This window comes from Mytilus trossulus, chromosome 9, assembly GCF_036588685.1.
Source record: "Mytilus trossulus isolate FHL-02 chromosome 9, PNRI_Mtr1.1.1.hap1, whole genome shotgun sequence".
NCBI classification, from domain to species: Eukaryota; Metazoa; Mollusca; class Bivalvia; order Mytilida; family Mytilidae; genus Mytilus; species Mytilus trossulus.
The window spans coordinates 36,620,680-36,646,337 of record NC_086381.1 but is presented as its reverse complement, the minus strand read 5'-3'; the positions used below and the strand labels follow the sequence as shown (position 1 = coordinate 36,646,337).

General features: G+C 31.2%; 1 protein-coding gene across 1 annotated transcript; it reads left to right on the top strand.

Moving 5' to 3' along the window:
- Nucleotides 1-2: 2 nt before the first annotated feature.
- LOC134683857 (uncharacterized) lies at nucleotides 3-23,035 on the top strand. Its single transcript, XM_063543162.1, has 4 exons — nucleotides 3-132; nucleotides 6,884-7,002; nucleotides 9,982-10,202; nucleotides 22,714-23,035. The coding sequence occupies exons 1-4, from the start codon at nucleotides 28-30 to the stop codon at nucleotides 22,869-22,871; spliced, it is 603 nt and encodes a 200-aa protein (XP_063399232.1). The 5' UTR covers nucleotides 3-27; the 3' UTR covers nucleotides 22,872-23,035.
- The last annotated feature ends 2,623 nt before the right edge of the window (nucleotides 23,036-25,658 follow it).

The following is a 25,658-nucleotide window of genomic DNA, read 5'->3' as shown; positions in this document are numbered from 1 at the left end:
CTGCTCGAAGCTCTTGGAAATGCAAGGATGGATCACTCGTATGACTACATTATATCTCATATCAATTCTACTAACTCTCCATGGATAAAAAGGTCAGGAATTCATGCGCTTAGGAAATATGAACATGAATATGTAAGTAATAAAACAAACGATAGAGATTGGTTCTATGAAATGTTTTATTTCAAAACTAGCAATAACTAAGGTATTTTTCTACGATACTCAATGCTTAAAGATATATGAATATTATAGAATTTATCGTATTCTTGAAAGCTTTAAGACAGTTTTATGGGAATATGCTGGGAATGCAAATTTCTACCTACTTTTCATCTCCTTCAAAATTTTTAGTGGGTCAGATTTCTTTCAACTTCTCTAAAAATTGACCCCTCGGAAACTACCAGGCGAGTTTCCACCATACTTGACATCGCTATCTAGTTTCAAAATTGTGTAATATTAAAGGTATTTTTCAATAGTTGAGCATATGGTTAAAAATCATGAAAGATATAGAAAAGCTGTAAAACATAAAATCGTATGATTGATATTATCAGCTGTCAACTTATAACAAATATTGCCCCAATTTTAATAAATTTTACAAATGTTTGGTGTTTTTTCCAATTATCTTAAAATTATAATAGAAAAAGAAACTCCTCAACAAACAAACGGTCATCAAACCATTTCTTCATTTGATCCTAAAATTACTGAAATTGTTAATAAATTCATTTAAAATATCATTGACCTTGTTAGTTGTATTACATGTTGAAATCTTTAGATATCTCAACATTATCAAAGTCATACGAGATACCGCTTTTACGGATGTACTTGTTATTGATATTGAAAAAAACCTGGAATTTGAAATTGATACTTTACGTCAAAAGAGCGTAGGTTTAGAAACAAAAAACGCTAAAAATAAAGAGAAGAATTCAAGAATCTGCTTAAATGACCTTTTATGAGTTATTGTAGTTTTAAATCAAAAGAAAAATGGACAGAAAAAAAGACAAACTAATTTACACTGTATCGTGGGAAAAAACAAAGAGGTCGAACACCTGACAAATATGTTTAAATCTCACCATAGTGTATTCTTGAATAGTTTCAACCATTGGTATTCCTGTTTACAATAGTTATCAAAGGTACCAGGATCATAAATTTAGTACGCCAGACGCGCGTTTCGTCTACATAAGTACAAAATATACCTATTGCGGGGCCTCGTTTGTGAGCAATTCCGTACAGCTCAACGTGTTTGTACTTTAAGTTATTATAAAAGAAAATATTAATATGATGAACTTTTAATGCATACAGAAATGTGCATGTCCTCCTGGAATAACGACAAACTGCAAAATACAATGTATGACTTTAAACTTACAAGAATTTCACGAAGTGCGAACTGTTTTTTTCTTTAGTTCCTATTGTTAAGAATGTGTGCAATTATGCATAGATACGGATTTTTTCAACTGTTCATGATATTGTCGTGAGAAGATGTCGCTGGCAACAGTGAATATTGTAATGAATCTTTCTTTGATTTTAGTATTTATCAATCTATTAACAATTATTATTCTAAATATAAATAAACTGTGATTTACATTCATTGATGGAACAAATATAATTCTAATCGTATAGCTTCGTCTGTTAAACAAAAAAAATATTGTTATTTTTATAACGATCTGTTTATGTGATTTAGGAGATAAGTTTGTTTTATCTATTGTAGTCTAAAAGGGACATGACATTTTATAAAACTCATTAGGTTACGATTAGCATATTTTTTCTAGATAAAAGATGTTAAAAATGGCTCCAGTCTCATACACAACTCTGTTTGATTTTTTTGAGTTTTGGTCCCATAAATAAAGTGCTCAATCTTTTTAAAGCTAGTAATTGTCAGGTTAAAGTTTATTTAAACATATATTATCGTGTTTTTTTTTATGTTGTGATGTTATGATATTGTGTCAGAAAAAGGGAGAAGGTTTGGTACTATTAAAACGTTTAATACCACTGCAAATGTTTGCACATGTGCTAAGTAAGGAATCTGATGTACAGTAGTTGTCGTTTGTTTATGTAATTTATACGTGTTTTTCATTTCTCGTTTTTTAATATAGATAAGATCGTTGGTTTTCTCGTTTGAATGGTTTTACACTTGTAATTTTGGGGCCCTTTATAGCTTGTTGTTCGTTGTGAGCCAAGGCTTCGTGTTGAAGGCCGTACATTGACCTATAATGGTTTACTTTTATAAATTGTTATTTGGATGGAGAGTTGTCTCATTGGCACTCACACCACATTTCCTATATCTATATATATATATTTTTATTTTACTTTATTTTGTTTTTGTTCAAAGCTAATGAAAATATCAAATTAAAATTTATGTGTATCAGATTTTGTTCTTAAATAATCAGGTCCAATCTGCATGGTTGACCAAAGAATGCACCAAAAACTGATTTTCACCCCAAGTGACCATCGTTTTCTTATTATGATGTTCAAGAATTGGAGGAGCTATATATTTTGTATTTGTGCGGATTCCAAAATGACTGGATTGTAAAATAAAAATCATGAGACACCAGGCTTATAATTGAGTGCCACACAAATATACCTACGGGGCTCTAAAGAGCCTGTTTCGCTAACCAAGGTTTCTCTGCATCTTCAACAATGATAACTCTCCAACATTATTGAATATAATAGATTTCATGACAACAATTTTTTTTTTTATGATATTCAAATTGAAATGGAAAATATGTCAAAAAAGAGACAACAACCCGACCATAGAAAAAAAAACCAGCAGAAGGTCACCAACAGGTCTTCAATGAAGCTGGAATTTCTCTCATCCGGAGGCGTCCTTCAGATGGCCCCTAAACAAATATATACTAGTTCAGTGATAATGAGCGCCATACTAATTTCCCAATTGTACACAAGAAACTAAAATTAAAATAATACAAGACTAACAAAGGCCAGATGCTCCTCACTTGGGACGTGCGCAAACATGCGTCGGGGTTAAACATGTTTATGAGATCTCAACCCTCCCCCTAAACTCTAGCCAATGTAGAAAAGTAAACGCATAACAATACACACATTTAAAATTCAGTTCAAGAGAAGTCCGAGTCTGATGTCAGAAGATGTAACCAATGAAAATAAACAAAATTACAATACTACATATATAACAACAGACTACTAGCAGTTAAAACTGACATGCCAGCTCCAGACTTCAATTAAAGGTTGCATTTCTGTAAATATTGGCAATGCAATTTCCCATAGGAACTCTTTACGGCTAAAACTGTACCACTTTTACTATTAAGTTTTGAAAAAAATCTTATCCTAGAATTGAAAGTTCATATGCACCACAATTTTTTTCAAAGGTCAAAATATAGGGCTGTGCGGCATATTTTCAACGTTTATATGTCCTGAACTTCTCAGAGTTTAAACTTACACTAATTTTCTTAACTACCCCTACCTCGAATGAAAGGTTACCACAGATTTTAATGTAAACAATATGCACTTGATCTACTGGTAACATTCCCAAGTTCTGTCTCTGCGATATGGAACACAGAGAGCATAACTGGGAACCAGTATGTAAACAAAATTAATTTCTATGAATATTCAATTTCTCCCCAAAAGAGGCGTGTTTTGAGCAACAGCTGTATTTACAAAGTGCAATCTAAACTGATTGAAATATTATGATTTTATCATATGAATATCAGGCACAATCCTCCCCGTTAGGGGTTTAGTATCATAACATATATGAGTAGAACATAACCCGTGTCATGCCAACAACTAGTTTTTTAATAAATATGTTAAGTTCCGATGCAAAGACCCTATAAGTAAACCAATATTAACACCAAAATATGCCTTCTTTAATGACCTGATAACAGTATCGTAACTATATCCCTTCCTAATAAGTCTATTTTAAGGTTTTGTTAGTTTTTGAGGTGAATACTGACATTGTTGTGCTTTATAAAGAATATTTCCATAAAAAAATGGATGTGAAATAACTGAACGTATAAGAAGTCTGCATGTTGAGCTATATTTACGAATGTTGTCCTTATACCGATGATAAAATTTAGTAAATGTTTTGACTAGTTTGTGATATCGAAAACACTGGTGTAATAATTTTTCAGTTATACATATAATTGTTTTGCAAATAATTTTTTCATTTAAAAGTTTTTCTCAATCTTGTTTTGTTTTTGCCGGTAAAACACAAACAGGGTTGAACAATTGATAAAAAAGGGCGATCATTCCTATCAAGAATACACTTACACTTCTTCAAAATTTGACTTTCTGAAAATCTTGTCTTTCTGATCATATTTTACTTTATATAGTAATGAAGATAAGATGCCGAACACTTATAGTGTGCAAACGTCGACATAAATAGCAATAACTCCAAAGAGGATTTAACTAACAATTTAGAACCATCCACTTCAATGTTTTTTTGGGTCACCATTTGCTTGTTGAAGTTCTAACTATTAATTATACTTTCAAGATATTAGGCAAACACGTAAAAACGTTTGTAAAAAATCAAATCAGAAATAAGAAGACATTATACGATTTCAATCGTGCAACTTACTTAAGGATCTTGTCGTCCTGATAACTTTTTTTTATTTCTATCTATCTGTTTTTTTTTCATATCAGAAATAAGGCAATCATGCAAAAAATTGATACACAACGTCACGTAGGGACAGTTTATGTGATAATGAGTCGTCTGACGAGTTCTATCATTTAATTGTTGTGGATCTTTTCTGATCGTGTGTGCTAAACAAAGATTCTCTTTGTCTATTACAGTCATTTAAAGGCAATACATCCTTTAAGAAGTCGTCTGATAGTTTTGAAATGTCTGCTAATGTCGGATATTTTCTTTATTAAGGGTTTAAAGATAAAAGACAAAACATTTTATCCCTATGTGCTTTTTAAGGTTGGCATGTTGTATCATCGGACACATTATAAAATTGAAGCTGAATTTCCTATTGATGATAATGGTCAAGTTTAAAATCATTTATCGAAATTTTTATCAGAGGATAAATAAAGGCAACAGTAGTATACCGCTGTTCAAAACTAATAAATCCATGGACAAAAAACAAAATCGGGGCAACAAACCAAAACCGAGGGAAACGCATTACATATAAGAGGAGAACAACGACACCACACCGAAACGCAACAGCACACAGAAACGGACCAAGCAACAGACAATACACCACGAGAATAACAAATATAACATCAAAACCAAATACATGAATATGGGATAGACAAGTACCGTGCCACGTCTTATCTCAAAAATAAGAGAAAACAGAAACGACTCAACGTTAAAATGCAACACACACACAGAAACGAACAATATTATAACAATGGCCATCTTCCTGACTTGGAACAGGACACTTTTAAAGGGGAATAAAAGTGGTGGGTTGAACCTGGTTTTAAGGCATGCCAAACCTCGCACTTTAATGGCACAGTTAAATATAACATTGAAATGAAAACAAAATATTACAGGACTACAATACAAATAAAAAGCAGATTTTTCACGACGACGAAGGACGACGACGATGATGACGGATCCCGGACTCTAAATAATGAGAAAATCTCACTTAGCTCTTTTGGCAAGGCCAGCAAATAAAAGAAAAGGTTAAAAAAAATTACAAAGCTGGTCCTGAAGAGCATTGAAGATAAAACAAGTTTTCCAAATGTAGCCAACCTGTGGAAACGACTATTCCACTCTAGTGACGACACTTTTGATGGGCACATCACAACAATTTAGTAGAGGAACACTCTTGGTGTAGAATTTTGTTTCTAATGTGACCTACATGTAGCCTATGGATTTTGAAAAGCTGCATTTTCTTGGCTTTATTATGTTCCTCCTCTGAGGTAGTCGTATCTTTTTCCACGACGGCATTCAACATCTCAAATACTCGAAGGATCATTCCAATGACAAAGTCTTTAAGTTTATGAGTTAGTTTCCGATAAGAAGCTTAGTATACGGATTTCTCAAAGCTCTATGTCAAACTGTGTATAGTTGTTGGGGACATTCTGACATTTGATTGGCAACAGAAACTCAAAGTTGGTATGAATCTATGTAGGAATAATTTTTACAATATTTGAATAAAAGATATGCTGAAATTCTTGTAAGATATTTTAATTGTTTGTCTAGAAAAGTTTTTGCCTTGACTCTCAATGCCTGTTTAAATATAAGATTAATTTTAACAAAATTGTGAATTCAATTTATTTGCTCATGCTTATAGATTTCTAGGAGAAAAAAGGAATATGAAACAAACAAATCCTACATCATTAATGCAGAATGTGACATGCCAAAAAAAAATATTGCATAATCAATTATGCTTAAACAATATTTGTATTAAGAAGGATATACACATAATGAACCTTGTAGGAAAATGGGGATAAGAATAGCAGCATGCTATTTTCACATCATGAAATACAAATAGATCAGTGCTATTACTACCACGTTAAGATTCCAGAACTTATTTGAATTATCTAACTGGTTTTGCAAGGTTTTTTTTTCTTTCTTAAATATTATGTATAAATAAATACCAATATGTACTATAGACTCTATAGTACTGTAGGCAGTTCAAATAGTTGAAAATGTGTGCCAAAATCACCTAGCATGATACATATATTGCAATAATTGTTTTTATGAATTTAATAATGCTTTCCTTTGTTTGGACAAACAAAGCATGTGAGGTTCGAATGGAAATTTCATGAACAGTTGCTGTTGTGCTTCAATAGTACCATTTTACCTTTCATATGTACATGTACATAAGGGTGATTGATCTGTTTACGAATCTTACTTTTTAAAACAGAATTTATAGGCATAACAATAAAATGAGCTCTATGCTAAAACGGCATATCTACTCTTAGATAAGGAGTTCAAAGTTTATTTTATATATATTATGTATATAATTTTCAGGCTGCAAATGCTATGTTAAATGCTGCATTATTTGATGTTGACCAGAACGTTAGGTATGAAGCCTTATTACAATATCGAGCTCATCCAAAGTCAAAAGTGATTGAACCATTGGATACAAGGTAAAACTAATCATAATGGAAAGACTTGTCGTGGCTAATTATGTGTTGTTCCCGTCTCAAAGTCGAATTATTTAATATATATTTATATATAAGGGTCAGATCAACGTCCGGTCATACATCGACGTCTGTTCCTCAAATCGAGGTCCAATTCTGACGTCACAATAAAATAACATTTCAATCGACGGCCAATGTTATGCCTACTAGTATCTAATCGACGTCCAAAGTTTTGGCTTCTCTTATCGTCGTTCAAATTTAGCTTATCTAAACGTCCGTTTCGGACACAGAAAACCAAATTGAAGTGAGACGACAGCAATTCAAAGCTTTTTACCTTCAAATATATTATGTGTGACAAATAAGATCTATTTAACATACTAGACTAATGGCTTTCTATGCGGTATGGGCTTTGTTCATTGTTGAAGTTGACTTATAATTGTTAATTTCTGTGTCATTTTGGTCTCTTATTGGCAATCATACCACATTTTCTTTTTTATAAGTAGGTAAACAGGTTTTGATATAAATCTACCCACCAGATATCAAATGAAGTGGATGTGAGCAATTATAGGCAATCGTACCGCTTTCAACAAGAATAAAAACCTATAACGTAAAGGCAATTAAAGACCACAAGTTGAATTATGTAAACAATTAAAATTGGAAGATTTACAGTCTCATATTATAGATAAAAAAAAAATCCGAAAAACAAATATCACAGACATAAACCATCGAAAACCACTACACTACAGGCCCATAAAGAATATGTTGGGTTTAAACATGTGTTGAGCACTTAACGTAGAACAGTGATGTCACCGCACAACATATAAACATAATGTCATTGTGTTGTGAATGTTTCACTTCAGGTGCAAAACTCTGAAAGTTGTTGTAAGTCCGAATTTTTATGTTTTGTCTGTTGTTGAAGACTGGATAATACTCAAATATGTCGTTTGGTGGTTTTCTTTGTCGTTGGATTGCTTTCTCATTATTAATATGAACAGAAATTGCACACTATTATGTAAATCGATTGAATTATGTTTGTATTAAGGTAAACATTAATATGCATGTTACTTATTTCGGGTTGAAAATATGATATGGAAAGTATCAATAAAAATCATTAAGAGGGTTATTATTTTTAATGGGACAATACTTCTAGTTTCTAGACGTCACATTTGTTAGAAAGGGTAAACATAAAATATAAGTGTGTGCATGAAAGAAATAGTATTTACAAGAAAGTCCATGAATACCTACTTTTTTTTCTGTTAAGATAGGTCTATTTTGTTGCTATTTTTAAATAGATTTTTATTTAACCCAGGACCTTTTCTAATTTCGAGTTAAAGCATATTATAATAAAATGAACACTTTCATTGGAAACAAATAAACAAGTCAAGAACAATTTAAAATGAACAGGTTGTCTACAATCTATGTCTTTAATTTTCTCAAATATGTTTCCTATATTGTCTCAAATGGTATCAATTCAAATCTATAAGCTGACTGACAAAAGACTGTCAGTCAATCAGAAGACGCGTTACACCCAACATTAAGTTATTCTATGATTATTCATAAAACAAACATAGATAAAGTGGTATTAATGTCAATGAAACCGCTATATGGACGTGGTAGAAAACGAAGGAAGTTGATGTTGCAAAAAAGTATTTAAGTTCATCCTTTTATGCACTTTAATCAGGTAAATAAACTCATCATAGATACCATGTATGCTCGTTATGCCACTAATTTGTACACTGAGTTATGTTGTGGTTGTGGTTGTTGAATGTTGATGTCATGGTACACAATGGATTTATAAAAAACGACATAGATTCGAAACTTGAATAGTTTCAACAGAGAAATTTTTGTAATAATATAGTGAAACATAGATAATGCCCAAAACAATTTTTGTGGTACCTATACATTAACACATAGAACAAAACGTTTGTAAATAGGCATGTGTGTTTATAGCTAATGATACAAAAAGGTTTAGTTTATTGTAAAAGGACGTACATATATCTTTAGTTCTTGTATACAAATGTCATTTGATTTGCAAAATTTTAGACACAGTCATAAAGAACTATGGGAAATGAGTTAATAAAACAAGAATCCTTTACTTATTAGGCAGTCAAACATTTGCTCATGGCAAAACAAACAGTATCCATATATTAAATCTTGGATAACGTGATAACTTATTAACTTATTTTAATAATACAATTTCATTTATTGTTTTTTAATACCTAAAGTAAATTGTTTAGACGCGAGCAATGGGATAAAAAAGATAAACCCAACATTTGTTAATCAATTGATTGCATTACAAGATCTCTAGTGTGAAATAGTTTCCGCCGACTTTGACAACACCATTTTTGGTCGTGCTTATTTAGACTTATAAGTAAAAACTTAGAATGAAATAAACATTTCCACACAACTCTGATTAAGAACACACGAAATTGTTCACTACCGTTTTTATGTGACATTACAGATGAAAGACAATAACAAAAACCGGTCACAAAAATATGATAATTTCGCGTTTCGAACGTAATTCTTCTTGCACAAAAGGTTTAAAAACACAAAAAATGGATATATCATGCATAATTGAAGAAAAAAAAACATGCCTTGGGGAGAATGAAAGGATTGATACATTCATTGAATATTGCTTTATCCATTTTTAAATAAATCGTGAAGTTCACTGAAGTTCTTGAACGCGATTGTGGCTGGTTCTTCACTGTCTTTGAGTAAGAAGACTATTGTTCGCCTCTGTCCCACTCCTGGAAGATTTCTGACTCGGCTTCTCATGGTTTTAGTTCAGAATGTTGAATGAACAATTTGGATTTATTTTATCTTTGTAAACATTGATATTCCTCCTTGTCTTTGACTGATTTATTTATGACAGTGCTTTTACAAATAACCAAGAGGTGATTGGTTAGATCATCAAACGTAAACATATATGTAAGTTATTCAATATTAGAAATAGTTTGATTAAATAAAGTGACATTTCTATTATAGGTATTGTAAAAATAATAGTGAATCAGTTGATCCTTATTCCTCTGATATCAAAGTGGTGGGTTTACATCACCGAAAGAAAAGAGGATTCTTTGAAGATTTTATGAAAGGATTTAGCTTTAGAATTGAACCACCTGGTGTAGATTTTCGAAAGATGTTGGGTAGTAAGGACGTTGGAGCATCGTTTGGAGTCATTATTAAGAACAACATGTATTTAAAAGTTGGTAGGTTTATAAGATGACTACTCTTTAGCTCACCTGGCCCGAAGGGCCAAGTGAGCTTTTCTCATTACTTGGCGTCCGGCGTCCGTCATCGTCTGTTGTCGTTAACTTTTACAAAAATCTCCTCCGAAACTACTGGGCCAAATAAAATCAAACTTAGCCACAATCATCATTGGGGTATCTAGTTTAAAAATTGTATCCGGTGACTTGGCCAACCAACCAAGATGACCGCCATGGCTAAAGATAGAACATAGGGGTAAAATGCAGTTTTTGGCTTATAACTCAAAAACCAAAGAATTTAGAGCAAATCTGACAGGAGTAAAATTGTTTATCAGATCAAGATCTATCTGCCCTGAAATTGTCAGATGAATTGGACAACTAGTTGTTAGGTTGCTGCCCCTGAATTGGTAATTTTAAGGAAATTTTGCTGTTTTTGGTTATTATCTTGAATATTATTATAGATAGAGATAAACTGTAAACCACATAATTGATGATCAACAAAATAAGATTTACATGTAAGTCAACAAGACCAAAGTGATCAGTTGACCCCTTTAGAAGTTATTGTCCTTTATAGTCAATTTTTAACAATTTTTCGTAAATCTTAATTATCTTTTACAAAAATCTTCTCCTTTGAAACTACTGGGCCAAATGAAATCAAACTTGGCAACAACCATGTTTTGGGTATTTAGTTTAAAAATTGTGTCCGGTGACCCGGCGAACCAACCAAGATGGCCGCTATGGCTAAAAATAGAACATAGGGGTTAAATGCAGTTTTTGGCTTATAACTCAAAAACCAAAGCATTTAGAGCAAATCTGATAGGGGTTAATAATGTTCATAAGGTTAAAATCTATCTGCAAGTAAGTTTCAGATGAATTGGACAACTGGTTGTTAGGTTGCTGCCCCTGAATTGGTACTTAATACAGGAAATAAGAAATTTTGCTGTTTTTGTTATTATCTTTAATATTATTATAGATAGAGATAAACTGTAAACAGCAATAATTTACAGCAAAGTAAGACCTAATAATAAGTCAACATGACTTAAATGGTCAATTGGCCCCCTAAGGAGTTTTTTTTTTACTAACATTTTCCACTTAAACTACTGGGACAATCATTATAGATAGGATAATTGTACACAGCAAGAATGTTCTGTAACGTAAGATCTACAAACACATCACCATCACCAAAACACAATTTTGTCATGAATCAATATGTGTCCTTTGTTGAATATTCATTTAGACCAAGGTGAAAGACACAGGCTCTTTAGAGCATCTAGTTTGAAATACTGATCTTTGTTATCTATGTTCTCTAATATCTGGGTAGACTAGATTAAAAACAAGTCTTACCCATTTTGCTTTGTAAATATTTTACCCTAAAAATCTTTGTTTGAAATAATGTTTCTTCTTAATAACATCATGTGTGTCCCTGCATTTGTTAATTTGTTTGCGTTCATATTATCTTATGGCATATGAAGACATTTTGGTTCGCAGAAAATAACTAGGATATCACTGTATAAACTTCTATGAAATTTTACCACATGGTTTCATACAACCAAAGATGGTTTGGATTGTGTGTTTGGTATTGGTGAAGCGGTTTCCTTATTAGATACCAAATAAGATTAGTTTTACTGGTTCATAGAAACTATATCGGTTCGCAGACAATAATTTTAGTATACATTTATAGTTATGTTTGACAGGTTCCAGACCATACTATAATAGCAGGTTTGTGATGAATTTTGGGGGTCATAGCTGGTTTGAAATTAGCGACCGGAAAAAAGTCAACACAGATGTTGAAGAAAATCACTAGAGTATACTTGTATAATGTAACAGTGAATTTGTATAATATGGGATTATGTAGAATTCCCTTATATTTCAAGGAATATGTAGAATCACTAAAATCATTGTTGTTTAGTAATTAAAAATAATCGCTGAAAATGACCAGTGATGTTACATAATCACTGAACATTTTAATAATTATTCTACAAATCCCTAGTATGATTTCAGTGATTGTCAAAAATTGAAGGATCCTTTGTTTGATAAAAGAAATTAATATAGACAAATTATCATTTTTGTCTTTCATATTCCTTGCCAGATGAGATAATTTTACTTTTAAACACAGAGTGTGATCTGAAAGATATAACCAACACAGGGTTAAAAGTTTCGAGATAAAGTTGAAGACTTCAAAATCCATAATATAAACATTCCGTTTGAGCGATAACTTGCCATGTATCGTTTATTTATTAAAAGCCAGTTTGACAATGTATAATCCACGACGTTTTTTTCTAGTGATAATACATAATCCCTGAAAATTTTAGTGATTACATATAATCCCTGAAAATTTTAGTGATTACATATAATCCCTGAAAATTTTAGTGATAACATATAATCCCTGAAAATTTTAGTGATTACATATAATCCCTAAACTAGCCAGTGATTCTTCATAATCCCTGAAAATTTCAGGGATTCGACATAATCACTGATTATACAAATTCACTGTAACATGTATATCTTCATTAAATTTAATCACAAGGGTTGAGATTCATTTTGAGGGTTATTGTCATTGATGTTTAGGAATCAAGAGCCAAAAACGTCCTAACATTTTTTTTATTTGTATTGTTCACAGACTATAATTTTAGTATTATTATGTAGATCTCTTTTAAATTTTTGAACAAATATCCATACCACAATACATGCAATAGGAAGGTTGAGATTCATTTTGGTGTCATTGTCGTAGTTGTGTAGTTAAGGGCCAAAACGGAGTCGAAATAAGCATTCTGTTGTAAGACAATAACTTGAATATAAGCGTATATATTTCTATCAAATTGTAGCATACAGTTTCATAAGAAAGTTGGGAATAATATGGGTGTATTGTCACTGCTGTTTAGGAATTATCGACATAAAAGGGCATAAACAAAAACAACTATGTGTCTGGTTCACAGACAATAACTTGAATTTGAGTTCATGGTTCCTTATCACTTAAGGAAGCTTTATTTTGGGGGTTAATCTCGTAGCTGCTTAGTAATAAGGGGATAAAAAAAACCCAGCATTTGTCTTGTTCTTGACAATTATGTTAGCAAGATAATTTAGTTTTTGAATTGAATTGATCCATATTTAGGTCGAAATTTTCGTAAAAATCTTTCCTGATTAATCCAAAAATGAGTTGTTGATGTTTTTGGATTTACTGAATCTAAACGTGAATTTATATTCTTCAAATTGGTCCACATTAAGGTTAAAAGGAAAGAAAATATACCTTTTTGAAATAAGAAAATTGATTTTTGTTTGGGGTTCTTTTATATGCTAATTATCTAACATGTATTCAGATTTTAATTTTTGGTCACAGTAATCAAGTTAATAAAAACCGGGGTCCAATTTTTATTTTTATTTCATTACAAATTGAATTCTTGGTTGTAATGTCAATCAAACTGAGATGTTTGTCATGGGAACATGGAAGAGGTGTTTATGGCCAAAAGGTTTAAGATCAAAGATTGCTTGATTTCTTCCAAAAAAACTTTGATATGCTGATTCCAACCGTTCATGGAGAATTGAAATATTGAACCATATTTGTTAATTGTCCAATTTTAAATAATTCAAGTATTTGCCTTATTCATTCCGTGTAAGAAACTATGCAATATCAAGTATTTAATCGAAATCAAAAGTTTTATCTGTATTGCACAGTTGTAATAAATTGTAAGTTGAGTCATAGATATATAGCTTCATATTCTACTTTTAAAAAATATTTAAAGCTTTAGTTTGAAATTTGCTTTTCATTATAAGTTTATTTTAATTTGTAAATATTTAATAAACACTATATTAATGATGAATGATATTTTCGAAATTGCTTGTTTTCATATTCTTTGATTTTTGTTTAAGATCTAAATAGTACTTTTGTTTGTTATTCTTTATACATTAATTTATCTAATGTTATGTATATATTATTTAAGATTATGAAGCGAACCGTTTTGAAAATAAGCTTATATCGTGAATGAAAAAGACAAAATTAGTGGGGTACCAAGATATAATGGTCCATTTATTAATATATGAATACAATTATTGGAGTGCTTATCTAACCTTGTAAATTTTATAAATTGGACAATGATGGGTTAAATCCAATTTCAAATTTGTTTAGTTCTTTGATTACATATGTCTTATGACAGAAAGTATGTTGTGTCACATATTTTATAGCAATTCTAATTTAGAGCTGTCTCAAACTAGTGTCCATACTTGCCCTACCTACTCATAGTTCGACCTCTGTTATTGTAGCCAGCTGCGTGTAGCGCATCGTTTTTTTTTGTGAAGAGGTACATATACTGTTACAGCATATTTAATTAAGCTGACCATATATTAAATCTTAATCACTGGTGTCTTTATTATAGTATTTATGCCCCACCTACGATAGTAGCGGGGCATTATGTTTTCTGGTCTATACGTCCGGTCGTCCGTCCGTTCGTCCCGCTTCAGGTTAAAGTTTTTGGTGAAGTTGAAGTCCAAACAACTTGAAACTTAGTACACATGTTCCTTATGATATGATCTTTCTAATTTTACATAGAACATAGAAAATGATAGTGCGAGTTGGCATCCGTGTACTGGGGACACATTCTTGTTATAAATTAAAAATACATTTTGTACTAGCAATAACATGTAATAATCACTGATGGGTCTTATGTAAACGAAACGCGCGTCTGGCGTACTAAATTATAATCCTGGTACCTTTGATAAATATTGCTAATATGACAAAGTTACCAATCAGTTTTAAAACATCAACTCTCTGTAAATGCATCAACCAACAGCTGGCCACAGAAAAAAAAAATAATGTGATAGATAAACTACCTCTAACATCGAAGTAAGTTGCAGAAAAATCATTTTAAAATCTTAATCATCCCAGTCCTTCTTGTCGGTTGCTAAGGAACGTAAAAAAAATTAGCAACCAAGGAAAAATTCACCTCAAAATTACCAAATTTCAATTATTAACAGCTCATTTATTATGGCAGATAGCTTTAAACATTTTATTATTAAATGAACAGCATACGGCGAAATAAAGAATAGAATATCAGAGCTAATAGCTATTTTAGGTGCTGTGGATCTTAAGCAAAAAGAGTCAAGTTTTACCAAATTTGGTCTCTAATGACAACCATTTAAAAAAAAAAATTATAAATACAGAGGCACTACAGTCAAAGAATTTTGGATGGATGCTTCAAATTATTTTCTTTAAATACAGAGATAAACAAAATGGGTTCATTACTAGTTTCATTATATTTATGTAAAATTTGGGTTTTATGTTTAAACATTTGGGATTTTGAGAATCAATTTATTTTACAGGGTATACTTTGAGTAATTAGGTAAAAACTCTTTTGAATCAAAACTGAACATATAAAATGGTATTTTTTTTCTTCAATTCAGTTTAAAGTAAATGTTAGAGGACAACATCCTATATCTTTGTTGAAAAAAAAACGCAATTTTGGAATGAAGTGTACTTTAGGCAGGTGTCAAAAAGTATCAGTGACAGTGCTACTGTTGTTCGTTTGTATTCATACTTCAATTATTTTTAAAAGAAAATTTTTTTTGGTATTTTCTTTAAATTATTTTTCTATATATAGACAATTGCTTATTGTCTTTATAGATACCTATCGTCTTTGTTCCAACATGATTAGTTCCGCATGTATTTAAGTTATTTTTAATACATATAAATTATGTTAACTTTAAATTGCTTCGTGTTTTCTAATTGTATGCGGAAATCTCGGGACTTAAGATTAATATAGAAAAAACAAGTGTTATTTGGATAGGTAGCAAAAAACATAGTCAGGATCAAATTTGTAAAGTGGGGATTGAAATGGGGCTCCAGTACATTGAAACTACTTAGAATTACGTTTTCAGTCGACCTAGATAGAATGATTAATTTAAATTATAGGCCAGTTTTAAATGATATAGACAACACTTTGAAAAAATAGTCAAAACAGTATCTCACCCCCTTTGGAAAGATTACCATTTTCAAAACTTTGGTCATAGCTAAATTAAATCATCTTTTTTTAGCTCACCTGGCCCGAAGGGCCAAGTAAGATTTTCCCATCATTTTGCGTCCATCGTCCGTCGTCCGTCGTCTGTCGTCGTCCGTCGTCGTCCGTCGTCCGTCGTCGTCAGTCGTCGTTAACTTTTACAAAAATCTTCTCCTCTGAAACTAATGGACCAAATTTAACCAAACTTAATAACAATCATCATTTGGGTATCTAGTTTAAAAATTGTGTCCAGTGACCGCCCAATCAATCAAGATGGCCGCCATGGCTAAAAATAGAACATAGGGGTAAAATGCAGTTTTTGGCTAATAACTCAAAAACCAAAGCATTTAGAGCAAATCTGACATGGGATAAAATTGTTAATCAGGTCAAGATCTATCTGCCCTGAAATTTTCAGATGAACCCGACAACCCATTGTTGGGTTGCTGCCCCTGAATTAGTAATTTTAAGGAAATTTTGCTGTTTTTTGGTTATTATCTTGAATATTATTATAGATAGAGATAAACTGTAAACAGCAATAATGTTCAGCAAAGTAAGATTTACAAATAAGTCAACATGACCGAAATGGTCAGTTGACCCGTTTAGGAGTTATTGCCCTTTATAGTCAATTTTTTACCATTTTTCGTAAATCTTAGTTATGTTTTACAAAAATCTTCTTCTCTGAAACTACTGGGCCAATTTAAACCAAACTTGTCCACAATCATTATTGGGGTATCTAGTTTCAAAATTATGTCCGATGACCCACCCAATCAACCAAGATGGCCGCCATGGCTAAAAATAGAACATAGGGGTAAAATGCAGTTTTTGGCTTATAACTCAAAAACCAAAGCATTTAGAGCAAATCTGACGGTGTTAAATTGTTCATCAGGTAAAGATATATCTGCCCTGAAATTTTGAGATGAATCCGACAACCCATTGTTGGGTTGCTGCCACTCAATTGGTAATTTTAAGGAAATTTTACTGTTTTTGGTTATTATCTTGAATATTATTATAGATAGAGATAAACTGTAAACAGCAATAATGTTCAGCAAAGTAAGATTTACAAATAAGTCAACATGACCGAAATGGTCAGTTGATCCGTTTAGGAGTTATTGCCCTTTATAGTCTAATTTTTAACCATTTTTCATAAATCTTAGTAATCTTTTACAAAAATCTTCTCTGAAACAACTGGGCCAAATTTTACCAAACTTGGCCACAACTATCATTGAGGTATTTAGGTTAAAAAATGTTTTGCGTGACTGCTAAACAACCAAGATGGCTGCTACAGCTAAAAATAGAACATAGGGGTAAAATGCAGTTTTTGGCTTATAACTCAAAAACCAAAGCATTTAGAACAAATCTGACTCGTTCATCAGGTAAAGATCTATCTGCCCTGACATTTTCAGATGAATTGGACAACCCATTGTTGGGTTGCTGCCCCTGAATTAGTAATTTTGAGGAAATTTTGCTGTTTTTGGTTATTATCTTGAATATTATTATAGATAGAGATAAACTGTAAACATCAATAATGTTCAGCTAAGTCAGATTTACAAATAAGTCAACATAACCGAAATGATCAGTTGACCCGTTTAGGAGTTATTGCCCTTTATAGTCAATTTTTAACCATTTTTCGTAAATCTTAGTAATGTTTTACAAAAATCTTCTCCTCTGAAACTACTGGGCCAAGTTAATTATAAGTAGAGATAATTGTAAGCAGCTAGAATGTTCAGTAAATTAAGATGTACAAACACATCACCATCACCAAAACACAATTTTGTCATGAATCAATCTGCGCCCTTTGTTTAAGATTCACATAGACCAAGGTGAGCGACACAGGCTCTTTAGAGCCTCTAGTTTTATCTATCCCTAGTCCAGATGAGAAAATGTTACTTAATTTAACACATAAAATGTATGTTTTCATCGGGGATAATAAACCAGATAAGGTCTAGCGAGATCTTTTATGTCAAGAGTATTTTAAGGGTGGTTTAAAAATGCTAAATTTAAAAGCATTTATACAGGGACTAAAACTTACATGGGTGAGACGTTTGTATAATTCGAATTCAAAGTGGGTGAGATTAGTCTCTATTGTGGAGCAAATAAATTTTATTGAAATAAGTTATATTGGGCCTATTAAAAGGTCATCAAATAAATTTTGGCAAGAGGTTTTTGATGCTTGGAAAACCCTTAATCAAATTAGAAAACCAAGATGTATTGATGAAATTCTATCGTATTCTTTATGGGAGGTAGAAAACTTAAAATTTATGGTTCAAGAGTCTACTATAAAAACTGGGCAAATACGGGAACTTGGACAGTGCAAGATTTGTAAGATGACCAGGGCAAAGTTATGTCATTTCAAAATTTCCATCAATTATATCAATTTAGGCCAAATATTTTACATTTTTATGGAATAGCACACTCGCTTAATGAGTGGTTAAACACGATCAATATTGAAGTAAAGGAGAAAAAAATTCATGCATTACTACCTTTTAACATAAGTATCTTTTTGGAATAAAAAAAAGGTTCAAAGGACATGTACAAAATATTGAATGAAAAATATGTTACATTTGCTGCAAAGAAAAAATGGGAGAACCATCTTAATATGACTGTTATTAATTGGAAAATAATACACACTTTGTGTACAAAATATAGTAAAAGCACTAAGCTTTGCAGGTTCCAATATAGAATTATCCATAGAATTTTGGGAACTAATTCATTACTTTACAAGATGAAAATAAATAGTAACAACATGTGTACATTTTGTAAAGAAGGACCAGAGAGCATAGAACATTTATTTTGGAGCTTTCCATTGGTCGCCAGTTTCTGGCACGCACTAAACATTTGGATATTTGAAATGACAAATATTGAACTGCCTTTGAATATTATGATTATTTTATTTGGTATCTTCGAAAATGTTAAATTGAAATTTGTTAAAAATAAGATTTTTCTATTTTCAAAATACTACATTTACCGAACAAAACTACAAGAAGTTTTGCCAAATTTAAATGCTTTAAAAAACTACTTAAAGGAACACTTGAATTTAGAAAAATACATTTCATGTAAAAACCTCTCTGTAGAGGAATATAACAAATACTGGAGTCCCTGGGCCCCTATCATAGAATAAATAATAAATATTGAAATTTGATTGAAACACCACTTATGTATATTGCAAGAACAAGTAAGACTTCAATGTTATAAGATATTTATTTATTTTCAACCTACTATTGCACCATCTTATTTATTCAATTGTTGATTTATTATTTAAGGGCATACGATACAGTTTTGATCCTGTATTTACAAGTTCATGAAAATTTGCATATAGGCTATTTTTTACCTGATTAAATCAAATATGTAAAAAAAAATATACCTTCATGTGCTACTTTTTGAGTGAAATTAGGTCGAAATTTTTGTATATTTGCTCGAAATTCAGATTTGTGCCCGTAATTTCTTTTTCGAAAGAGAGACATAACTTTTTGTAATAAAAGATAAACACAAATTGTTTTTTGTTAAATAATTGGTAATTTCTGTATTTTATAAATATCTTAAAAAAATATGCAATTTTTTTTTCAGAAATAACTCATATTTATCAAATGTTCATGATTTGACGAAAAAACGTCATATTTTAATGCATGTTTATCAAAATAAAAAAAATTCCTCTATTTACAGTTTTTTTTTAATTTGGTCACATAATGTCCTCGCAAAATGAAACAAAATGCTGTTTTGAAAAATAGGGGTCCATGAACTCGTTTTCAAATAAAATCAGTTTGAAAGATAAAAATCAGTCGAAAAATGCATCTTTTCCCGATATGTCACAGTTTGCCGTCGCGATAATAACAAATTACGTTAGCAACGTCATTACCTTCCCTGTAACTGTATCGTATGCCCTTAATACTTCTTTTGTGTGAAACATGTGAAAATGCCATTCTGTACACCTTTGTTCATACATGTTGTGCTAGTTTATTTGTTACAATAAAGAAAATTCATTATAAAAAATACCTTTAAATTGCTTGAACTATAAATATTTTTGTTTGACGGGTTGAGTCCATACCCATTTAGTTTCACATCAATATATGTATCATACACATGATAAAGTTGTTATAAAATGGTTTAAACAATATATATTATAAACAATAATAAGAAAAATGAGACGGCAATGCAGTGCTAAGGCCAAAATTAGTACATTTGTCTCTATATATGCAAAATACTTTTATCAAAGTGACTGATATATCAGACTTAACTCAAAGGCAGATGGAAATGTTCTTCCTTCTTGAGCAAATTATTGTCAGCCAATCTTTTAAAGAGCAAAATACTTATCACAGTCCAACTCTTTGAAAATTGATACAATGCATATGAAATGTGAAAAAATAGGTAAACAAGTAAATTGAATAACATGCAGGCTTGAATATCCTAACCATTTAAGAAAAATAAAATTGCCCATTGTTGAATTTTAGAACATAACTTTACAAAAGAAGCCTACCCATTGGAAATTTCTTATAGTATTCCCCTCTCCTTGCTTAGATATTTATTTTTCTGAGGTAAAGGGAATCGGAAACTTCACATGTGTTTTTTCTTTTTCTGAGCTCTATTAGGCTTTTTATATGTTTTAGATGACGGTTACACGATTTTTTTTCAAACGCGTACCTTGTGTTTCATAGTTAAAAGTTTTCAATACTCAGAGTTTTAATGTGATATTTCAGTGTAACAAATTATGTCGGGAAATTGTTTCAAAAATGGACAGGCAACATTCATAATTCAGTATGTCACTATCTGTGGAATACTGCTATGGTAATTGTTGTAAAGTTGTCAAATAAGGAATAGTGATCCAGAAATAGTATAACCAAGTTGTCTCCTAAATGTTACATTTTTTTTCATCTCTTGAGCGAAGATTTTCAAAAAAAGAAAAAGACTAATTTTTGAAAATTACATCCAGATTAAGTTTCAGCATGAAATTTTAATTGCTGAAATATGTAATATGATATAATTACCCTCAATACATCTAAAATAGTTATTTTCATAAAAAGGACTATTTTATCATAAAAATATTCGTATGAAATATTTATTTACAAATAGACCTAAAAAAGGGGGAATTTGAGGGTAAATTACAATGACTAATATTCCTCTATTTGCAACTTTCTTCAACATTTACCCAAGAATACTTTTGCAGCTTTTGTTGACAAAACATCCATAATTTTATATTTTATAGTCTTTTATGTGAGGATTTCTGCGTTTTCGGTAAAATCAGATGTTAAAAATTACAAATATCGGCAAAAATCATGGACCACCTTATGTACCAAAAAACTGTTTCTATTCGAAAAATTTGTCAGTTCACAGTGTAAATGATTGAAATCTTTTCTTATACCAAGGAAGATAACAAAAAATGTTATGCTTTATCTCATTTTAACTATAAAATACAATGTTAGCCATTTCTCCTTGGTATACTAAAATACTAGTCAACAAAAGAATTAATACAAGACTTTTTTTCAAATTAAAGATAAAGTTTTCCATTCATTGGACCAATATTGAAGGTAGTAATACTTAATCATTATGGAAATATAAATTCCGTTTGAAAAAAAAATCTTTTATTCTTTCGTGACGTGTTTTCGCGATTTTTGTTTTTTTCACCAAATTTTCATAAAACGACAATTTTAAAAACAGAGGTTCCAACTTATGATGCCAACCTCTCATTTAAAGGTAAAAACAGTGTTTGCCATCAACTTGTTTTTAAAAATCATACAGTTTCTTCGTTAATTTGTTAAGCAAAGTTCGGCCCCACGAGAAATCTTTAAAATGTCTACATTATCACTTGATTTACCATAGACAGTATGTGTAAAGTGATATTCAAAAAGCGGTAAAAATCTTAAAACAAGTTCGAAAGGTTCCAAATTTACTGTGTGTTGTTTTCATATCTAAAGCATTGATTTGAGACGAAATAAAAAAAATAAAATTTCGCAATTTTTTGAGATTTCAAAAAACATTTTTTTCCCCCAAAAATTTGAAAAAAACAATATTTCAACCCATTATTTACAACATGAACCTAACTTGATTAGCATATTGAATAATTTTAAACAAATTTGAAATTTTATTTCGCACTTAGAAAATTATGTGTCTATTTTTATTCAACTTTCCGCAAAACTAATTTGCACCCTATGATCATTTACACAGAATTTAGATACTTTCCGACAAGTTTTGATTTTCATTATCACATGTGCATACATGAAAATGAAAGCTTTTTAAAAAGGTGTATCTCATTTTGTTTTATATTTAACACTTTTTGATAAATTTTATTTCAAAATCGTGTATCGTTTCTTTTGTTGACTAGTATATATACATATGATGTCACGTTGTTTCCATGGAAACCAGATTATACAGTTTTTTTTATTGATTTCTTTTTAATTTGACTGTTAGTTTGGACCATTTCATTTAAAAAAAAAGTAATAAAAAAAATAATCTGGCCAAAATGTTTCATAATCAGTGTATAACACAGAGAATTTATGTTAAATTCTATACATATGTTTGATTTTTTTCTTTTATAGCTCCCCTTGGTAGCGCATTCAAAGTTGATATTCACAACGAAGCATATGCAAGAGTACATCTTGGTATCATAGACGAAAATTTGGATTTTTTCAGAGCAAAATTATGTTTTAAAGGAGATACTTCTTACAATTTGGACTTATTTCAGGTAACTGTTTAACTCTAAATGATGAACATTTTTTCATGAGATTAGAAAGTCTGTGGTGATGTCAGATTGTGGTGCTAGCGGAACAATAAACAACTGTCGAACAAGTTGGAGATTTTGCTCATTAATCATTTTCTTTGGATGATGTTTGAACCAATTCAAGAATATGACAGTTTGTTTTCAATGCGTTTGAATTCTGATAGTTTTAAAACTTTTATGAATAACGTTAAAGTTGTCAATTTTTATCGATTAATTTTTTTAATAGTATCCTTGAGATTTGGTATTTTTGTTATACTTTGGCTATTCTGTGCTTATAACATATTTGTTGTAAATTTAGGCATATAATTTGGCAAACATGCATACATTAACAGCTGTTTTACTGATTATATCATAAACGTAGCCTGTTAACCGATTTGCATTAACAAATGTCCATGATTACTCGATCCAGAGAATACAATGAAATAATACATGATCTAAATATTTTTTTTTCAAATTGAAAGGATATTGCTGAAAATGTTGGGTTGATGGAGATAAGGAATCTACCAGTCCTATAAGAGGGCTAGCACTTGGAAATATTTTTTCTCTGAATAAAATGAACAAGAAATCGATATTATTTATCTACTCGTAATGGGTATATTTCATAATTGTCATTCCGTATATCGAAAAGAATTATCGTGAAAGAAAATATTGTCAAGTATTGCGCTGGTATGACATACCTGAGATAGTACTGTGAAGACAATCTTATCGCAAAAACACTAACAAGGTCAACAGATAATCTAATTCATCAAGTTAAAAAGGCAAAAATATTTTTTTTTATCTGATTGGTAGTTTATCATGATGATCAGTGTATACCAAAATCAGAGTTTAAAAGGTCACTCTTTTATCCATGTTATACTGAATCGACATTTTTGTCGCTTTTTAGCACAACCCACATACAATTAAAACGTATATGAAGTACATCATTTTACTGCCGAACCTATTATAGGCTTGAAGAAAAATAACTAAAAACTCACAAATCCCAAAAGTAAACTGCATTTGTATACGCCCGAAAATGTATTTGATGTCATACTTTTGTCTGTATATGTAGGCGTTTAGATTCGCAAAAAACAACTAGAGTATAAGTTCATTAATCTCTGTGAAAATTTAGAACAAGGTTTCATACCACTAAAGGATAGCTGGGAATGTTTCTGGGGGTCATTGTCTTAGCGGTAAAAAAGTTAAGGCCAAATAAGTTCCGTTTGACTTTTTCATTGAAAAAATTGGTTCAGACACAATAAATGTGTTATTTTATGGATGTCCAAGAAATATTAGTACAAGGCTTTATAGCCCAAAAAGAGCGTTGAGATTTATTTTTGGGTTTAATTAAGAGTCAGAAAGGGGACAAAACATTAACAAGCATTTTTTATGTTCCAGGACAATTATTTGTGTATTAGAGTATAGATTTCTTAGAAATTGTACAAGAAGGCTCCCTACTTGACAAGGGAAGTTTTTGAATGATTTTGAGAGTCATGGTCAATACCGTTTGATAGATAGGGATCAACAGCACTAGCACTTGTCCAGAAAATAAAAATTCCTCTATACCTTAAATATTACAAAAGTACTGCACTGGCATTTTTGAAAAAAATATAACCCGTTCATGAACTTCCGTTATATAACGAGCTCACGGTTGTTGACCCAACTCTAACTTGTTATGGTGAAATCACAAATTGATTTTGCTACGCACTTGTATATAAAACGCATTTAGGTTGCACTTTGTAAAAACAGGTTCCCAGGTATGCTCTCTGTGTTCCATATCGCAGAGACAGAACTTGGGAATGTTACCAGTAAATAAACACGTGCATATTGTTTACATTAAAATCTGTGGTAACCTTTCATTCGAGGTAGGGGTAGTTAAGAAAATTAGTGTAAGTTTAAACTCTGAGAAGTTCAGTGCATATACATGTTGAAAATATGCCGCACAGCCCTATATTTTGACCTTTGAAAAAAATTGTGGTGCAAATGAACATTCAATTCTTAGGATAAGATTTTTTTCAAAACTTCAAAGTAGAAGTGGTACAGTTTTAGCCGTAAAAGGAGTTCCTTTGGGAAATTGCATTGTCAATATTTACAGAAATGCAACCTATATGTGTTGTTAGAATCTTTCAAAGCATTCCTCCCTAAGTAGGTCAACCTTAAAAACTTCCTATACCAGACTAAGACTTCCAGTAGATGACAAATAATAAGAAAGATATATAAAGATTCGCATTCAGTTATTAATTCAAACATAGCAGTCGAATATATTTATATATATATATATACATATACAACTCGTCTAAACATCAACCCAACAATGTTAGATCTGTAAATTTGCTTTCGCAAATTTTTGGTTCTTCCCTCGCCGGGATTCGAACCCATGCTTCTGTGATATCGTGACACCAAATCGCCTGCACTGCAGCCGTCCCGCTAGACCACACGACCACCTGGGCTCTCAAAAAAAGAGCTTTCGGTGGCCATATGTTACCTTTCCACGTCAGTTTTAATCTAGCGGCGTACTACAGTACATGATATATAAGGCATGAAGATGTTATTGTTACAGATCAGCTAAATTATCTATAGTAAAGGATCCTACAAATTAATGTAAGATACAGTCACAGAAAATAATTATATTCATAAGTACGTCTGAGTCAGTGACAACCCTACAACAGATGTATCCATCGGATCGCCATCAATGATGGTGATACATGGCTGTGTACATAATGTATATACAACTCGTCTAAACATCAACCCAACAATGTTAGATCTGTAAATTTGCTTTCGCAAATT